This window comes from Bidens hawaiensis, unplaced genomic scaffold, assembly GCF_021521415.1.
Source record: "Bidens hawaiensis isolate Kalapana, Puna unplaced genomic scaffold, B.hawaiensis_p1.1 tig00031107_1, whole genome shotgun sequence".
NCBI lineage: Eukaryota > Viridiplantae > Streptophyta > Magnoliopsida > Asterales > Asteraceae > Bidens > Bidens hawaiensis.
Window position 1 is genome coordinate 238,758 of NW_027495212.1, and position 17,651 is coordinate 256,408.

Consider the following 17,651-nt stretch of genomic DNA (forward strand, 5'->3'; position numbering starts at 1 on the left):
ATACATTATCTTTGAGAATAGACTTTTTTTTTGCATTCGGTTGTTTAGTCCCAGAACTTGTTTTTTCACATCTTCCAGTTCCGCTTCATAGTCTGGTTCTTCGAATCTAACAAACGCCGGACTGAAATCGAGCTTCCTCCAAAAGGGGTCTATGTCTTTTAATGGAATACGTATATTGTTAATAGTTAAGCTTACAAGCACACGGCAAGCCCCATGATGTTTATAACCGGTGGTCACACTCCGCCCCGGTATCTTGCAATGTGTCAAGCAAAGTCAGCTCTTGGTCAAATTTAGAGAGAGCAAAAATCGACACACTATTATGTAGCTTATTAAACAAAGTCAACTTATGGTACTTATTGATCCTAACACGAGAGTCTTCAAGGGTCGCACTGATTTCTTCCATTTGGGAATTCATGACTTCAAGGGAAAACGCTGCAATAGAGTCTAGCGAAATGTTCGGCCCCGGAAGGTATCTCTTCAAGTTCGCGTGCTGGCCCTCTACTCTGTTTGTTGTATGCTCGCCGAAGTTTAGTCGTTCGTCAATCCAGCAGGACACGAACTTCTGTTTGTAGGGTACCAACCAGTCACGAATATAATTCCAAGCCTCTACAAACATATAATAAAAAAACAATTTGGGCAATGTACAACTAGAATCTAAAATCATGTGTACATACGGGACAAATACTTACCACGTCTGCCCTGTCCAGCTAACGTTGCTTCCATTTGATCGCAGTTGTAGTCAAACATAGATTTTTTTGGCGACTCGTACAGTACTTTCCACCAGTAAGAGAAGGATTCAAATATATCTGTCTGAAAAAGACTCTTATGTTTTTTTCTTTATATTCTGCGTGATGTGCCACCTACAAAGGTTTTTGGTAGCATTGGGAAAGACTGTTTCACATGATTTCATCAAGGCTTGGTCCTTGTTAGTCAGGATGACACGCGGCTCCCTACAATCGATAAGCATGTCTTTAAGTCGTTCTAGGGCCCATGTGAAGTTACACTCTTGTTCCCTAAAGATAACCGTGTGCGAAATACAGAAGGACTTTGATGTCGACGTCACACCAACAAACTGAACAAACGGCCACTTGTACATGTTGGTGTTGTACGTCGTGTCAATCAACAACAAATCTGGGAACGCACGACACATGGTATGCGACTTCTCGTGACAAAAGAAAACATTCTACGTCCTATTGGTGGAAGGATTCTCCCATGTGTAAAAGGTAAACGCATGGGTTTGAAGATATTTTTCAAGTACCTACGTTGGGTTTAACAAAAAAAATTACTAAATATTACAAATATTCTTATTCAACATCAAAATTATAATAAAATTAATATAATAAAATAATATTATAAATAATATTCTTATTAAATCTTACAGAATATATATATTTTATATATGATAAAACAAAATAATATATATTCAAAATAATATATATTAAAAAGAGTTTTACAAAATAATAATATTCTAACAAAAAGTACATGCATGGGGGTGTCACCAATTTTATCTTGGTCATCAACAAGCTTTACGACGTTGTATGTGTCCCTAGTAATACATTTGTTACCGGGAAGCGTTGCTTTAAGGCTGACTTAATTTTAGTAGGCCTCAGACCCTGCCTATGCAACGTCACAACCATATCAATTTCCTCGTCGGTTAGTTTCCTTAGTGCCAGGTGCCCCTCCTCAAACAAAACGGGATCTTGGTTGTGCGTCTCGTTGACAACCTCTAGCTTCCAACAATCACCTGGCGCGTTGTACCTCCCCACAAGTTTAAATGGACAACCTCTTTTAATACTCCGGTATGCCTCACCCTTGCCTTGAGTTTTGGTTCCCCACCTCGATTGCAAAGAAGTTCAACACTTTTGTTCCTTGAACATTGGACAGAGATAACACAACCATGCTCCCGTCCTGTCTTCTTGACCCAATCCACCAACTCAGCAACAGAATTAAAATACTGATATCAAGCAATGTAAATAAAGTAATATTCAGTAATGTGTTGAAAAAGAATAATAATAAGTTTTTTTAAAAAAATAGGTCATACATTATTAGTTACATAAGAAAATGTCGTCTCCCGTATGTAACGATCACCATCATCACCATCATCATCATCATCATCATTGTAAGTCCCCCGGGGCGTCGCTGATCGATACGAGATCCGCACGATGTCTAGGAGTGCAGAATCCTCCTAGACTCGCTTATGGTGTTGGAGACGAAGAACACGATTACACACAAACAAATACACGAATGGGATAAAACGAATCTGCAAATCCTTTATATAATAACCAAACCATGTTACATACCGAACAAAACAAAAAACACGGCCGTTCCGAGGTGAGCTCTACCTCGGGTCTGCCCACACGACACTCTCTATCTGTTTCTCCCTAGACAATGACAGCTACACAAAACACACTCTCTTTTTCTGGATCCTAAACCCTAAACAAGACACACATATATATAGACAAACCAACTTCGCGGGCTTGGGCTTGGGCCTGTAGGCGAAGTTATCCTAACTTCGCCAATGGCGAAGTTGTTCTAACTTTTCCTATGGTGAAGTTGTTATAACTTCACCACTTCATCTCCGCTGGTCAGAATTGCATAGTGACGGTCACAAAATGCACCAACAGACTTCCCTTTGACCGTTGCTCTTAATTCTAACAAACACAAAAGATCATCTGTTACAAAACATGCACCAACAATCATCATCAACATCGCCTCCTTCGTCGTGAGCCTCTTGAATGACATCAACGATGTTGCTCGTGAATGGTCTTGACATGTATGGTTGCTCTCCTAAAGGTAACTCGTACGAATTCTGGGTTCCGTAATACGGACCGTCTACATGCAACTGATGCGAAGACTGCGAAGACTGACCATAAGGCTCCTCGACTCTGGCATCATATGTATTCGGCGATGTCCTATTATCCTCCGGCCACGAAGGGTGACTACCACCGTATATGATATACCCCCGATAAAATATAATGGCAACGTATAATATTTAAAAAATAACTGACGCGCTATTGTACTCTATAAACACACTAAATAACCTGGTCAGGATTTGGTAAGTCGTACTGCTCGATATTTCCATACCCCGACTCATGGTTCGAGTCGGGAAGTTCATTCAAATCTGGCAAGCCCGATTGCTCCGGCTGATCGTTGTATGCGTAGCCCGACTGCTCGTCGTTCCCCTCACCAAACAAAATATCATATAAGTCCATATACTTTCTATCTTTAAACAAACAAATAATATCGATATAAATTTGTCTTTAAACAAACATGCATAATATATATATATATAGAAGGGAGACGGAGACCTTAAAATCAAATTATTGACTTGATCCGTCGCGTATCGGCCGATCCTCGGCGCATATGTACGATGTATGACAGATTTGATAGTCCGAGGTTGACGTGTACGCGATATGTGGCGGATCGCCCAGTCCGTCACGGATAGGGTACAAACATAATATATGACATTCGTCAAATTTAGATTTCGAATTGTATTCGTTTTCGTAAACTTTTAATACGTAAACCCGACTCCACATATTTTGTTTCTTTATTTATTTATCATATAATATTATTATATATCCCGATCACCAATAAATCGGTGTTAGTCATATTATAGAGTCGTCAAGAAAAACATAAGTGGTTCAAACTAATTTTCGTTAAGTTGCTATAAACTTTTAAAACCTTTAAACTAATTTTAAACATTTATTGAAACTTGAGGGGCTGATATGAAAATATGCATACATATATCCCAACCCAAAACCTAACCCTACCCACATTAACATACAACCTCCATCATCTTCTTCCTCTCTTTGTTTTCCGGCAGCCGCCACAGCCGACGCCACCCCTGTCGGCCAACACCACCACCAAACACCTTCACCCAGCCGCCACCCACCCCCCTGCCGTTTTCCGGCGAACCTCCATTTTCGGCGAGAAGCCGCCTCCGGCCACCACACCCGCACCACCACCTCCCTACGTTTCTCCCTCTGGTCCGAAACTTGACACCACCGAACCCTATCTTCCTCTCGTGCACTCCTGGCAGCCACTTCCCCTCTACACGTTTTTCCGGTGACCGGAAAACCGGCCACGGTGTACCTCTCTCTCTCTTTCTCACGGCTTCTCTCTCTCTTTCTCACGGCTTCTCTCTCTCCCTCTCTCTTCCCTCTTTCTGTTCTTTTTCTTCATTTCCGGCGCACCTCAAGTGGCCGGAATCGGCCTCGGGAACTGTTGTTTTCTTCGTGTCCAACGGGTTCAGCTAGGTCCTTCCCGGTATAGATCCACGACTCGGGAACAGTTAATAGGTAAATTAATTTGGGGTTTTGGTATCATTAGTTTTCATATATTGATTTTCAGATTTTGATTGTTAGTAACCGGTTTTAGTTATCGGGTTACATTCTTTGAAACGAGTTGGAGGAGTATGGATATTGGTTTAAATTGGGGAAAAGATAAATACCCGGGAAATGGATACATAAAAGTTCTTATGGGTTTAATTATTTTGGTTCAGTTGGTTTGTACATAAGTTGTTGAACTAGAGGTCTCGGGTTCGGGTCTCATCCTAGACCGGTTTTGGTATTGTTTCTTTTATATACTTAACAAATTTATTGTTACTATTAATATTAATATCAAAACGTAAAGATTGTTATTATCACATATAACTTACTATTATATTTATTTATTATTAATATTATTGTTATTATTATCATTAACATTTTTATAAATATTAAAGTCTTTATTATTATTAATAAAGATCATATTATTGTTATTTATTAAAATTATAATTGATAATTTATTATTAGCAATAATATTGTTACATCTATTTTATGAATTCGTTTAACCAATATCGGGTATAGTATCATTATTTACTATAAATATTTCTTATTATTGTTACTATTTTTATCAACACCTTAAAATTTAATACCAAGATTTTATTCTATAACTATTAATATTAGTAGTATTAATAATAATTATTGTTATAATTATTATACTATATTAGTATTATTAGAAATAGTTATTGTTATTATTATTATCTTATATATCTATATATCTATATATATATGTATATATATATATAACATATCTTTTAGAATTATTATTATCATTACTATCTTATCATTAATAATTTTGTTGTAAACTTTATTATCTATTCATTTTTATAAAACCGAACTCTTAAATTAAGTCCGTCTCGTTTCTATTTAATATTGATTTAGTTATTTAAAAGCCCAATAAAATAATATTATTTTCATATGAATTATCATTTAAGTACGAGTCTCTAATCGTTAACAAATTAACCGATAATCCGATTAACAACCGAACCTTCTCGTCCAATGTTTCAAATGTAGTTTCAACTAAAGTTCAAGTTCATTAATATATTTTATTAATCGTTTTCATTTAGCTTTCAAGTCGGATTTGTGGTTTGTCGTTCGAGCTTCATTTATTTGTCTATTTATTTCTCGGTTCATCAATAATCGAGGTGAGTACTTTCATACCCCTTTTCCCATCTTCGTTTTGGGGTGACATTTCATACTTATCAAACTAAATGCTTTAATTACTTGAATCTTAAACCCACAAACGTGATTGTATACCTTACTTGAATAATTGCTCGATTTGGTGTTCTATGTTTACATGCTTATATGCTTATGTGTTTATCGCTTTTGGATGGTGGAACTATAAATCCTAGACCATTTGGCAACCCCTCATGGCAAGGTGTCGTTAACGTAATGCAATTAACGATAACTATTAAATCCTAGACTACTTGGCAACCCCTTGTAGCTAGGGGGTGCTAATGTGTTTAGCAACTGTCTATAAAATCCTAAACTATTTGGTAACCCCTTATAGTTGGGTGTCGCTAACTTGTTAACGATAACTATTTTATCCAAATTTATAGCTTTTATTTATTGTTTTGTATACAAGTTTTGTGGCTCTTTATTACTTACTATATACTTATATGCTCAAATTTATAGCTCTTTTATTTTATGAAATGTTACAGGTTTGACTTTTGTTGACTCGAGGACTTGATGAAAACGTTACCAAGACTATTAGGGTATTAGTAAAACGAATAATATAATTGTTACTTGTATTCAATTTTTCGTGTGAACGAGATGCGTTGATTACTGATTTGTTAAAATAAAATGAGTTAAATAAATATTGTCACTTTAAATAGTGTCTTGTGTATTTGTCCAATCATGTTGCATCCCGGCATGTTCCGCCGCCTTTGGTCCGGGTGTGACATAATAAGACAAATGATTTTGACATAATAGGACAAAAACCTTTGATCCACCACGGATCGCCCGATCCGCCACGGATTGGGTGGGTTTTTTTATTTTTGGGTGGTGTCTCTGGTAGGACCCATAAGAATAGATCTAGGCCCTTGGATCTATGATCTAGTGGTTGAGATTGGTAGTTTCTAAATAATTGTATAGTTTCCTATTTACATGGTATAGTGTCATATTTAGGTTATTTGTTTTATTTTAAAGCTCTTCTCACACTTCTCACAAAACAATTGTTTTTATTTTGAACTCTTTTCTACACACACACACACACACACACACACACACACATATATATATATATATATATATATATATATATATATATATATATATATATATATATATATATATATATATATATATATATGTGTGTGTGTGTGTGTGTGTGTGTGTGTGTGTGTGTTTAAGTTCAGAAGAGAAATGAGATTATTGCAAGAAGTGCGAGAAGTCATCTCAACTAATCAAAATTTTTCCTTTTATTTTTTCTTTTAATTAATTACAATGGTACAATGGTAAATATTCAAAATTTTTATATTTGGAAAGAATTAACTCGCATTAATTAAAGCCTAATAACCTACACCAATCATCATAATATCCTACAGATTATTCATAATAATCTACACATTATTCATAATAATCTACACAGATCATACTATAACCTATATCGATCATAATAATAACCTACACATTATTCATATGTACACGGTCCATACTATTAACCTACACTTATCATAACATTAACCTACACATTATTCATATTAACCTACATGTTATTCACATTTTAGTCAAACGTGATTTTATAGGTAACAAAACTCTATTTACAACACATATACATACGCAACTAAAAATTTCCGAGCGTAACATACTTAAATTAATAATCTTTGTAAAAAGATGAAATTTGTACTTACACAATCTTTCATTCTGCCTACACACAATTAATCATACATTGGTTTGTATATATAATTTATACATAAATTATAAACTTCTATTATTGTATATGTAACTAATTTAAATTTGGGAAAGTGTCAGATTAATTAATTAATCTAATTATTTTGTTTAATTAAATTTAATAGGTTACATAACAAAATTTTACCATTATCTCATCATTAAAACTTTCCATATCATTTTCCAATTTATTACACAATTACAACTATAAATATGGATCATTGATTTGACCAAATTAATTGTTCAAGATCATTTTTCGCACTTCTCGCAATAATCTTATTTCTCTCATGAACCATCTCATATATATATATATATATATATATATAATACATACCATTTTTAAGTTATGATGCAACAAATTTCAAGACAATCATGCATATTAAACCGAAGAAGATGAAGCACAAGAGTAAAAAGTAGGAATTTGTATGATTCAAATGGCTTTAAAGTCTACAACTTCAGCATGCTGTAAACAATTTAATGGCTATTTCATCTATACACCCACCCTAATACCTAATGACAAAAGGTATTATCCCTATTTGGCTATTTGCATAGAATGATAGAAGTGTATAAAACATTTTATTGATAGTGCTACAGAACCAGCTGTCACACATCAATTAACCGAATTAACCAAATCCCCTTCCGTGTCACCAAAACACTGAACCATAGTAACTGAAACTGCTTGGTATGAAAAACTACAAACCAAACATTAGTTAACAGGTTCGTGAGTTTGCATCTTACAACCTTCAATGCGCAAAACATAATAATATAATATATTACAACACATGGTTAAATGCAAAGTTAGTTTCTTCTTTGTAAGAGACATAAGTGCTCTCAGTCATCGTAAAAGAAAGTAGGAACAAACAATTGGTGAGCTGTACATCTTTTGTTTTTGTGGCATTTTATTAACAAGTTTAAGGTCGTATGGTGTAGATAACAAGATTTGGTAGGATCCATATGTGCCGAAAATAGATGCCATCATGTTCTGTTCCATTGTTTGATCTCCTACTAATGACTTCGACATTTTGATTCTATTAACCGATTCCCAAGTTTCTGTTTCACGTCAAAAGTAAGAATAAGAAATGTTATACACATGAAATATAGAACCATGAGAAAACCATTTTACGCAGTGTGGAATCAAATATAATGGCAGATAAACAGAGCGGATAACATGGTTACTTAACTACCTTGTTTATCACAGTTAAAAGCAGCATTTACATGTGGTTACTGTAGTTATTATCACAGTTAAACGCATAAACTTAGATGTGAAACTTCTCAAAACTATGTTGTTTTTCATAAACTACAACTTTTATTTTAATACTAGAAATTGTTTTTCCTAAGTTTACTCTCTACATCAAAATTTCTTTCGATTACAATGTATCCCGGACTTGAAAAATTATACTCACCATTAGAAGGTGTGATATAGGAAACATTGTAAACGAAATAAATTTCGTTGTGGAGATTAAAATTAAGAAAAAAAATGTTTGTAGGTGTAACTAAAATGATTTAGATTTAGATTTAAATTAACGAAAACAACATGCCTTTAAGAAGTTAGCATCTAAACTAAAGAGTTTGACACCACTATATTCACTATCCCCTGTATATCTATCTATATCTCTCTATACACACACACACACATATTGATATATATAATGCACACCCACACGCACCCACACATATATACACATACATATTTATATATACAGTACTATGTGTGTGTTTATTTTGTTTACCTGCTAATGATTGATGATGGAATGCTTCAGTGATCACTTTTTCACTATCGAAACGATTCTGTTTTGATCCAAATTTTGTACTCTGTTTTCTTTGGAAACCTTGTGCCGATATAATATGTAACTCACTAAAAGGTTTTAAAATGCAAATTTTAATGAAAATATAAAAGTTTAATTAAGGTTAATCACTTACCTTTGAAAAAATCGAGGGAGCCCTAGCCAACCTAGGCTTGTTTGTTTGAGAACCAGATTCGGATGCCAAAGAGAGCTACAAACGAAAATGTTTTTTCCAATGTTTTAGACAAAAGTTTTTAGTGAGACGGTTATGAAAAGTAGAAAAATGTACATTGTTTAAAAGGTCAACTGGTGGAACATGATGAGCTCGTGCTTCGGTATGAAAATTAAACACCATAGCTACTGTAGTCTCCCTCTTGCTAGTTCTGAAATCTCCTTTAGTTGAAAATTTCTGCATTCACAAAATAATGCAGCTTTATTATTTTAGAATTATTTGTATTTTTTACTGAAATCAATACCTTTGTGTTAAGGGTTTGACAATCCTCTTTTTTTGAAGCACCGGTAACATGTGGTCTGTAGAGATGGAACAAATAAAATCATATTATATATAGGTTATTTCAAATACATATCAAACAAGAATTAAAAAATAATACAGAAATACCCTTTTGATTCTCTACTGCTACTTTCTACGCCGAATGCAAAACTAGGTTGCAGCTGTGCCTGTATAATACACAAATTTCTCTTAATCTTAATATAATATTCCAAAATTGGTATGTGATATGAACGGGTATACAGCCTAGCCACTCATGAGTTACTCAAGATCGGCTCACTAAAAGTTTGAATCGGCTCATTGAGCCAGCTTTAAGGAGCTCAAGCTCGAACTCATTTGGGGCTAATTTAATAAGCACGTCTCACGATAAACATGTCTATTGATTACATAAATATAATAACTTTCATTTAATATAATAGATATATATTACAAAATATATATTATACATATAATTATGTTTAAATAATTCATGTATAGGGAAAAGTTTATTATAATAGAAGACTAAATTATCGTGAGAACAAATAGAGCATACCTAAATCGTTAATATGTTTTAAAAAATTTTACTTCTACATACGAATGTCTATGTCATGTGCATATAGAAAACAATAAACTAACTTGTTAATATGTTTTTTAATATTTAGCGTTTACCTACGCATAGGTTATGAATTGAAAATATACCTACACATGATTTACACATGTAAAAATAAACGAATTTTGTTTGTATACTGTAAAGAATGTCAGAAGAGATATATAAACATTGCATTTCAATCATTTTCTTGTATTCTGAAAATAAATAAGTGTGTGTGTGTGTGTGCGTGTGCGCGCGTATAATTGTTAAAAGTGATCGCCTACTGCGCCTAGGCGCAACTCTAGAAGCACTTTCCGTTCTTTTGATTTTTTGTTTTCACTAACCGATGCATAAGAATTACCTAAAAAAGTCGAATTTACTTAATTGAATCCAATCTTTCTATATAATCATCAACAATTCTTGTTGATAAATGCTTATCTGATTGTTTTTATTGTTTAATAATTACAGTTGCAAGATTGTTAAAAAAAATAAATATGCTCATGTTTCTTTTAGTTTAATTTGCTTTGCTGAATTCCCATTTTATGATTTACGTTTCCTGTTACATGATTTAAACTTTAAAACTAAATTTTAAAGGTGGAGTTTTTAATCAGGAATGACTAAATTTTGATTATTATAGATTTAGCAAATACGAATCTGATTTTGTTTAGCTTAGGTTAGGCTACAGAGCATAATTAGTAATCTGATTTAACTTAATGTGACAAAATTGCTTCAATTAGTTGGTGGCTGCATAAGTTATGTTTGTTGTTGATGCTATTAACTATTAACCTATAATTTGCTTTTGGTATTGGATAAATTTTGGGTTTTGAACTTTTGGTATTGGATATTATTTGGTATTGTAACTATGTTATTCAAGTTTTGGAATACATAATATATTGTTAATTATTTTTCATTGTGCGTTTTTTTTTGCCCGAGCCCTCGCTTCTTTTTGCGCCTTGCGCCTAGGCCCCAAGCAGGACCTATGGGCTTTGAGTGTGCCTACCGCATTTAATAACTATGATATATATAAATATAATTAAATAACTAATAAATAATGACGGAGCCAAGGTTGAGCCTACACTAGCTTGAGCTCAGTTTGTCTCGGCTACCACCCCTAATACTAATATCTTTATCAGCATTAATTTCTAACCTTTGAGTTGTTGTCACAACATGCAGAAGTTGACGGTCCAGAAGCAGTGTTTTGTGCAGCCCTCTCAGATGTTTTCAAGTGAAATTCCTGGTAAGAAATATTAATATGATTCACAATGTAAATATTTAGTTATAGAAATGATTATTACCACATAAACTGATAGAAAAATATAACGATCAAGACACAACTTACTTGAAACTCAGGTAACTGTGGAGTGCTTCTTTTTGGTAGTAAGAATGAAGGTGCCTCAAAAATCTGCACTTAAAGCAAATTAAAACAAATATTATACATATAAACATGAAGAAAACACATAAAATATTGTTGTTATGCAAGTACAAACTTTTCTGTTGAGTGGACGAGCTCGTCGTGTTGATACATGCTCAGTTCCACTATTATCGTTTTTCCTAAAACCAAAACATTTAATTACTTTAAAATTGTCGAATATAAACATGTTTAATAATTAGTATGTGAACTGAACCTTATTCTTTGTGCCCGTTGAGCGGTTGCAAGATCGGGAGATCTAGGTACAGTGAGTCGTAACCTACCACGATGTAAATTTCCATCTGCATTGCCTTCCTGTAGCAAACCATAAAATGTAAATTAATCAAACAAACATGAATGGAGCATGTTCGTGTCCGTATGTTTAAGTTACTGAACAAAAGGTTGAACACAAACAATTAAACGACGGGGCTTTCTTTTTCTTGTTTGTTTATTAAGAAAATGAGTTATTTGTTGATAATATAAACGAACAGTTCACAAACGTAAACGTAAATCATAATTGAACATAGATGAACAAACATAAGTGTTCAAATGATAATGTACACAATCAAAACATAAATGAACGTAAATGAACAAAAGAGACGTGTTCGTGTTTGTTCATTTAACTAAATGAACAAAAGATTTTGTACATGTTTTTCATTTGTTTATTTAATAGCCGAACATAAAAGAAATTAACACTGAACATAACGTTCAGAATTCTACAAGCCTAGAGGGAACCGCCAAATGTGTTAAATTTATGCAGCTTACCCTTTTTGGTGCCTTATGGACAAAATTAGCTTGCTGATCTGTATCTGTCGCCTGTGAAGTAAAGCATTTCAAATGCTCATATATAAACAAACTACTATTTGTATGCACAATAATAACTTATTTCTGACCTTATACAAGTGGCCTCCCTCAACCTTTTGTCTTTTAGCAGCTTGGCCTTCAACAACTGAAGAATTGTTCCCTGAATTTTGAAACCTAACAAGAAAATGATAAAAGTGATTTCAAAATAAGGATAATAGATGATGAATACAGTAACAATTAACATAATTCAGCAGTAATTACCTGAAATTATCAATTAAACGCTCGTGATTTTGTTTAGCCAGTTGACTTGCTGTTGGTTTCATCAAAGTAGAAGTCCTTGGAAAAGATGGTTTCCAAGTTGATTTTGTTTTAGATTATAGTTAGCATTTATTATGTTCTTCTCTTTAAGTACAGTACTGGTAGACTGTTGGTTTTGAAATGCCAGACTGTAATTCTTCAAGTTTAAAAGAACTCCATCATTTGCCACATCACCATCTGCAATAGAATTAACAGATGGCAATATAGTAAATTCTCATATGGTATCTTATACTAAAATGCGACAAAAGTGACCAAAAATTGTATTGTGTTATACCTGTGTTGCCAAAAGCCATTGAGGAACTTTCAGGTGCAGTATGAGGAGCTTTTAACGATGTAGAACAGCTGGTGTTTCCACTTTGTTCTCTTGGAAGTAGTCCGGCCGCAAATGCTGAAATCAAATAAGCGAATTAACAAGCAAATCATATTACAATCAGCATGAATACAAGCAAGAAATAATAACATATTGAAACTTCAATTGGGACATTAACTTCTCAAGTAAATGTACTCTGTAACCAGATAATGATGTGTGAAAACAAGGACCACTCAGTATAATAAATATATGGAATATGGTGTTTATTTTCCTTAAACATAACATGGACCACAAGTACAAATCACTATATTCAACTGTGAGCTGCATAAGCCAGGACCAGAACCAGGGTTTACCCCACACTTAATAAGTAAACACTAACACAAATTTCTATTATTAGCATGATTTCCCTCAAGGTCAATCTGTGTGATTGTTAAAGCAGAGTATCAATTAGCAACACCAGTTCAGTGCATAAAGTCAAGACTTTTAAAGTCAAACCTAGAACTTCAAATTCAAAATTGACATGAATGATTTACCAGATTTAACTAGGGGTGCCTACAAGTTGAGCCACACAAGTTACTTGAGCTCGGATCAATAGAAAGCTCAAAACAAGCCGAGCTTTTTCAAGCTGGAGCCAAGCCGAGCCCAAGCCTCAAAATAAAGCTCATTTAGTTATCGAGCCCGAGCTCGAGCCTTGTATGGGAAGCTCATTTAGGCTCATCGGTCCTTGTCTATTTTTAAGTTTTACCACTTTTGGACTTCTATCTATTTATTTCACACTGCACAGCCGAACTTTTGCTCGTTGAAGGTACTAGTGCAATACACAAGCTAGAGGGAGCTTAGGCTTGTTTAAGGTTTTTCACAATATGTAAAAAAATACATAATAACGTATATAAAACAACTAATAAATAATAAGCGAGCTTAGCCCGAACCATGGCTTTAAAAACAATTAACTAGCCGAGCTTGACCTTTAGAACAGAGCTCGAATCCAGCCAAGCTCGGGCTCTTTTAAGTCAAAATGAGCCTAGTCGAGCTCGGCTCCACTCATTGACACCCGTAGATTTAACCTAAACTAACTTATATGAGCATAATTTTCATAAATCAGATCAATCAACACCAAATCACTGCATACTATTAGACTTTTAAAATCAAACCTAAAATTTCAAAATTCAAAATTGATGTAAATGATCTGCCAAATTTAACCTTAACCTAAACTAACTTATGCGAGTGTAATTTTCATTCATAAATTGCTCGAAAAATGCTTTGAAAATGCTTGTTCAATTTCAGCTCGGTTTGTAAACAAGCCAATCGTGCGCTCAGTCCTAACACTAGGACTGTCCAAATTGCTCAACGCTCTAAAATCACTCGATGCTCAATCAAAAAATGCTCATTCGATTTTTGCTCGGTTTGTAATCTAGCCTAGCTCGAGCAAGCCCTCGGCTCGGCTCGTGAACAGTCCTATCTTAACCTAAAACTATATGATCAACCTCAATATCCAGCATTAAATAAAACAAGCATTCACAAAACTACAAAATTACTCTCTACAGCTTAAGCGAAGGCGGATAGGTTTCGGCGGAATCAAACCACGCCTCGGCTTGAGTCGCTTCATCACTGGTCTCGTCACGAGTAAAATCAAAGAACCGAGCCGCATCAAACTCGTAATCAACATCAATTTCAACCGCCGTAAACGTAAACGCAACGGCCGGATTACCATTACTGTAATCATAATCATCCTCCATTTCAACGTCCATTATCGAATTCGGTTGAGAAATCATGAGTTCAAAATTTGTAACTGATATAGAGTTGCGTACTTGTAGCGTTGTACGTATAATATATGTATAGATTGTTGGGTACGGGACAAGAAGGGATTTGGGATTTGAAATGGAAGGTAACGTTAGGTTTTCTGAATGGACGAATTTGCCCTTACTGTTTTCTTTGCTTCATTGGGTTTTCAAGTTTTGTTTTTGGGTTTTGGAAATAAGCTTTGAGGAGTGTGTTTTCGTGATATGTGAACGATGAGAATTTTCAAAAAGGATGAAATTAATAAAATATACATTGGATTGTTTATAAAAACTATATAACAATACCCTTATGTTTCTCTTATTTAGAGACTGCACTATTCCCTCTAAGATATATAATTTTCTCTTAATGTATCAATAGGACTTTTGAATCTGGTATGAAAATATAGACTAGGAAGTAGCAACTCATTGGTTACTCAAGATCGGATCGTAGAAGTTTGAATCAAGTCATCTTTAAAAAGATTGAGTTGGAGCATGAGCCTAAATTAAAACTCATCTAATAATGAACATGTTTAAGCTTCACTAGGCTCGCGAGCATAAATATAATAACTTTCAATGAATATAATAGTGTGTGTGTGTATATATATATATTACATAATATATATTGTTATACTTATTAGGCTAACCGTAGTGGTCGATGGGGGCGATTTTTCGAGGGAACACCCCCTCCCCCTCGCCGACAATAGGGAGATTGGTGTGACATTTGTCAATTTTGGGTCTTGTTTGTGTTCGTATTTGTATTCGTTTATTATGTAAACCGACCCGTTTTGTAAACCGAAGTTTATGTCATAGTCAAAATGATTGATTTTATGTTACAATATTGTTTTATACCTGTCGGGTCTCACCTTTTCGGTCCCTAAAATGGCCTTAAAACGCTTAAAAACAACTCCGGGGGCCAAAACTGCCAATTTTGAAAGTTCAGAATTTTTCCTTTATGACCTTAGCGCCGCACTAAGATCAAGGGGTAGAGACCTTAGCGCCCCGCTAAGGGGGTCTGCACAGAATTCATTTTTTTTGTTGTTTTGTGTTTTGTTTTGATCCATTTTGCATGAAAACTCTTGTGTTTAACATCCATATTTGACCACCAACATTACCCTATATGTACACCCCCTTTCCCCTTCATTTTCCCCTGCTACAACTCCAAAAACTCTCTCAAACTTTTTAGATTCAAGGTTATTTTCTTAGTGTTCTTGAAAGTTTGATTTCCAAAAGTCAAACTGAGTTTAATCTTTCATTCTAATTAGCTTATATAACCTTATTAATACTTGAATATGGTGGTACAACATATATATAATACACACCCCTTGTTACATTTGGTAGTTGCTTTTCCGACTCCGGTTGGTTAAGCTTCGGACTTCGTAAGGCAGGGCTTCATGTATGAATTTCGTGGTCCCTGATATATATACACTTATATAACTTGTTGCACATATAAATCTTGTTTAACTTCTGCTCTTTTTTAGTTTGCTTGTCATATTTATGAAGTTTCATGGTGTGGGTTTGTAGAGACTAGCCTCGGTTTAACCGTAAATAGTCCAAACCGTAAATCGAACTTATTTACTAGTTTTGTTAAATAGTTTTTTAAACATGCTTTATGTTAAGATTTAAGTTTCTAAAATCATTTTACAAATTCTTTGGTGTTTGGGCATGTGGAAGCCATCGAGGAACTTATTGTGAGATGGAGACCGAATCAAACCGAACTTTCATTTAAAATACTTTATTGTTAACCTTTTGGTTGTAAAACTTTAGTATCATCATTTATAAATTATTATACAAGTTCTTTGATATTTGGGCATGTGGAAGCCATCGAGGAACTTATTGTGAGATGGAAACCGAACCAAACCGAAATAAACCGATTTTCACTCGCTTTAAGACACACAAGTGTGTTTTTAGCTATCAAGACATGTATAAATCTTTAAAAAATACTTTATAAACTGATTTTAATTATTTTCTTAAGTACCTGGAGATGTTGGATCCAACTTGATCTCATAACAAAGTTTGGACCAACAAAACCGAACACTCGCTTAACGTGCGGTGCTAGTTCTAAAACAATAGAGCTATATACTTGGTTAAGTCTTACTTGATTTTTATGAGTTATCTCATAACATTTAATATTTTGGAAAGTTGACTTTGGGTTTGACCAAGTATCAAGACCTGAACCAACAACCCGGACACTCGATAAAAACCCGTTTTAGTATTTTATCATCAAGGGACTTGCATTCTTTCATTTTTACCCACCTTATTACTTAACATAGGTTGAGTAAATATTGAGGCTAGATACTTTAACCCGGTTTCGAGAAAACTTACATTTTAAAGGACTATTGTTATAAATTCTTAAATATTTACATTTTAAATCTTAAACTTTAAATTGTTTGCATTGCTCATGATTTATTTTTACTTAAAAACTTTCAAGACAACATTTCTAATTCAGACTTCCTTTATTTAGGCCTTGCTCGTTAAACCTCGTCATATCGGTTAAACTCCAAATCATCAAACCTTCAAGTTTATTACTTGAACGTGAGTACTTTCATACCCCGTTTTCCATCTTTTGTTTTGGGGGTGACATTTCATACTTATTCAAATAAATGTCTTATACTTGAGTTTTAAACCACAAACATTATTGTATACTTGACTTTAATAAATGCTCGATTTGATGTTGTATGCTTACATGGTTATATGCTTATGTGTTTATCGCTTTTGGAAGGTTGATTCATAAATCCGTGAACTATCTGGTATTCTCTTATAGCACAGTGTCGTTAATGTATTCTTATTAACGACCTCATAAAATCCGAATCTATTTGGTATTCTCTTATAGAAGGTGCCGCTAATGTATTCTTATTAGCGACCTCATATTATCCAAATTATGGCTATTTATTTTCTGTTTCGTATACAATATTGTGGCCTTTTCTTATTATATACATATATGCTCAAAAACTATAAATTGCTC

The 17,651-nt window shown here is 34.0% G+C and overlaps 1 protein-coding gene across 1 annotated transcript; it reads right to left on the reverse strand.

The window, feature by feature from the left end:
• Window positions 1–8,009: 8,009 nt before the first annotated feature.
• LOC143581590 (protein TPX2-like) lies at window positions 8,010–13,621 on the reverse strand. The gene is made up of 14 exons (XM_077064347.1): window positions 12,876–13,621; window positions 12,545–12,778; window positions 12,373–12,457; window positions 12,245–12,295; window positions 11,697–11,794; window positions 11,559–11,622; window positions 11,411–11,473; window positions 11,219–11,305; window positions 9,615–9,673; window positions 9,472–9,526; window positions 9,285–9,404; window positions 9,132–9,206; window positions 8,942–9,040; window positions 8,010–8,261 (listed from the first exon to the last, which is right to left on the reverse strand). The coding sequence occupies exons 2-13, from the start codon at window positions 12,604–12,606 to the stop codon at window positions 8,975–8,977; spliced, it is 885 nt and encodes a 294-aa protein (XP_076920462.1). The 5' UTR covers window positions 12,607–12,778; window positions 12,876–13,621; the 3' UTR covers window positions 8,010–8,261; window positions 8,942–8,974.
• Between the last annotated feature and the right edge of the window lie 4,030 nt (window positions 13,622–17,651).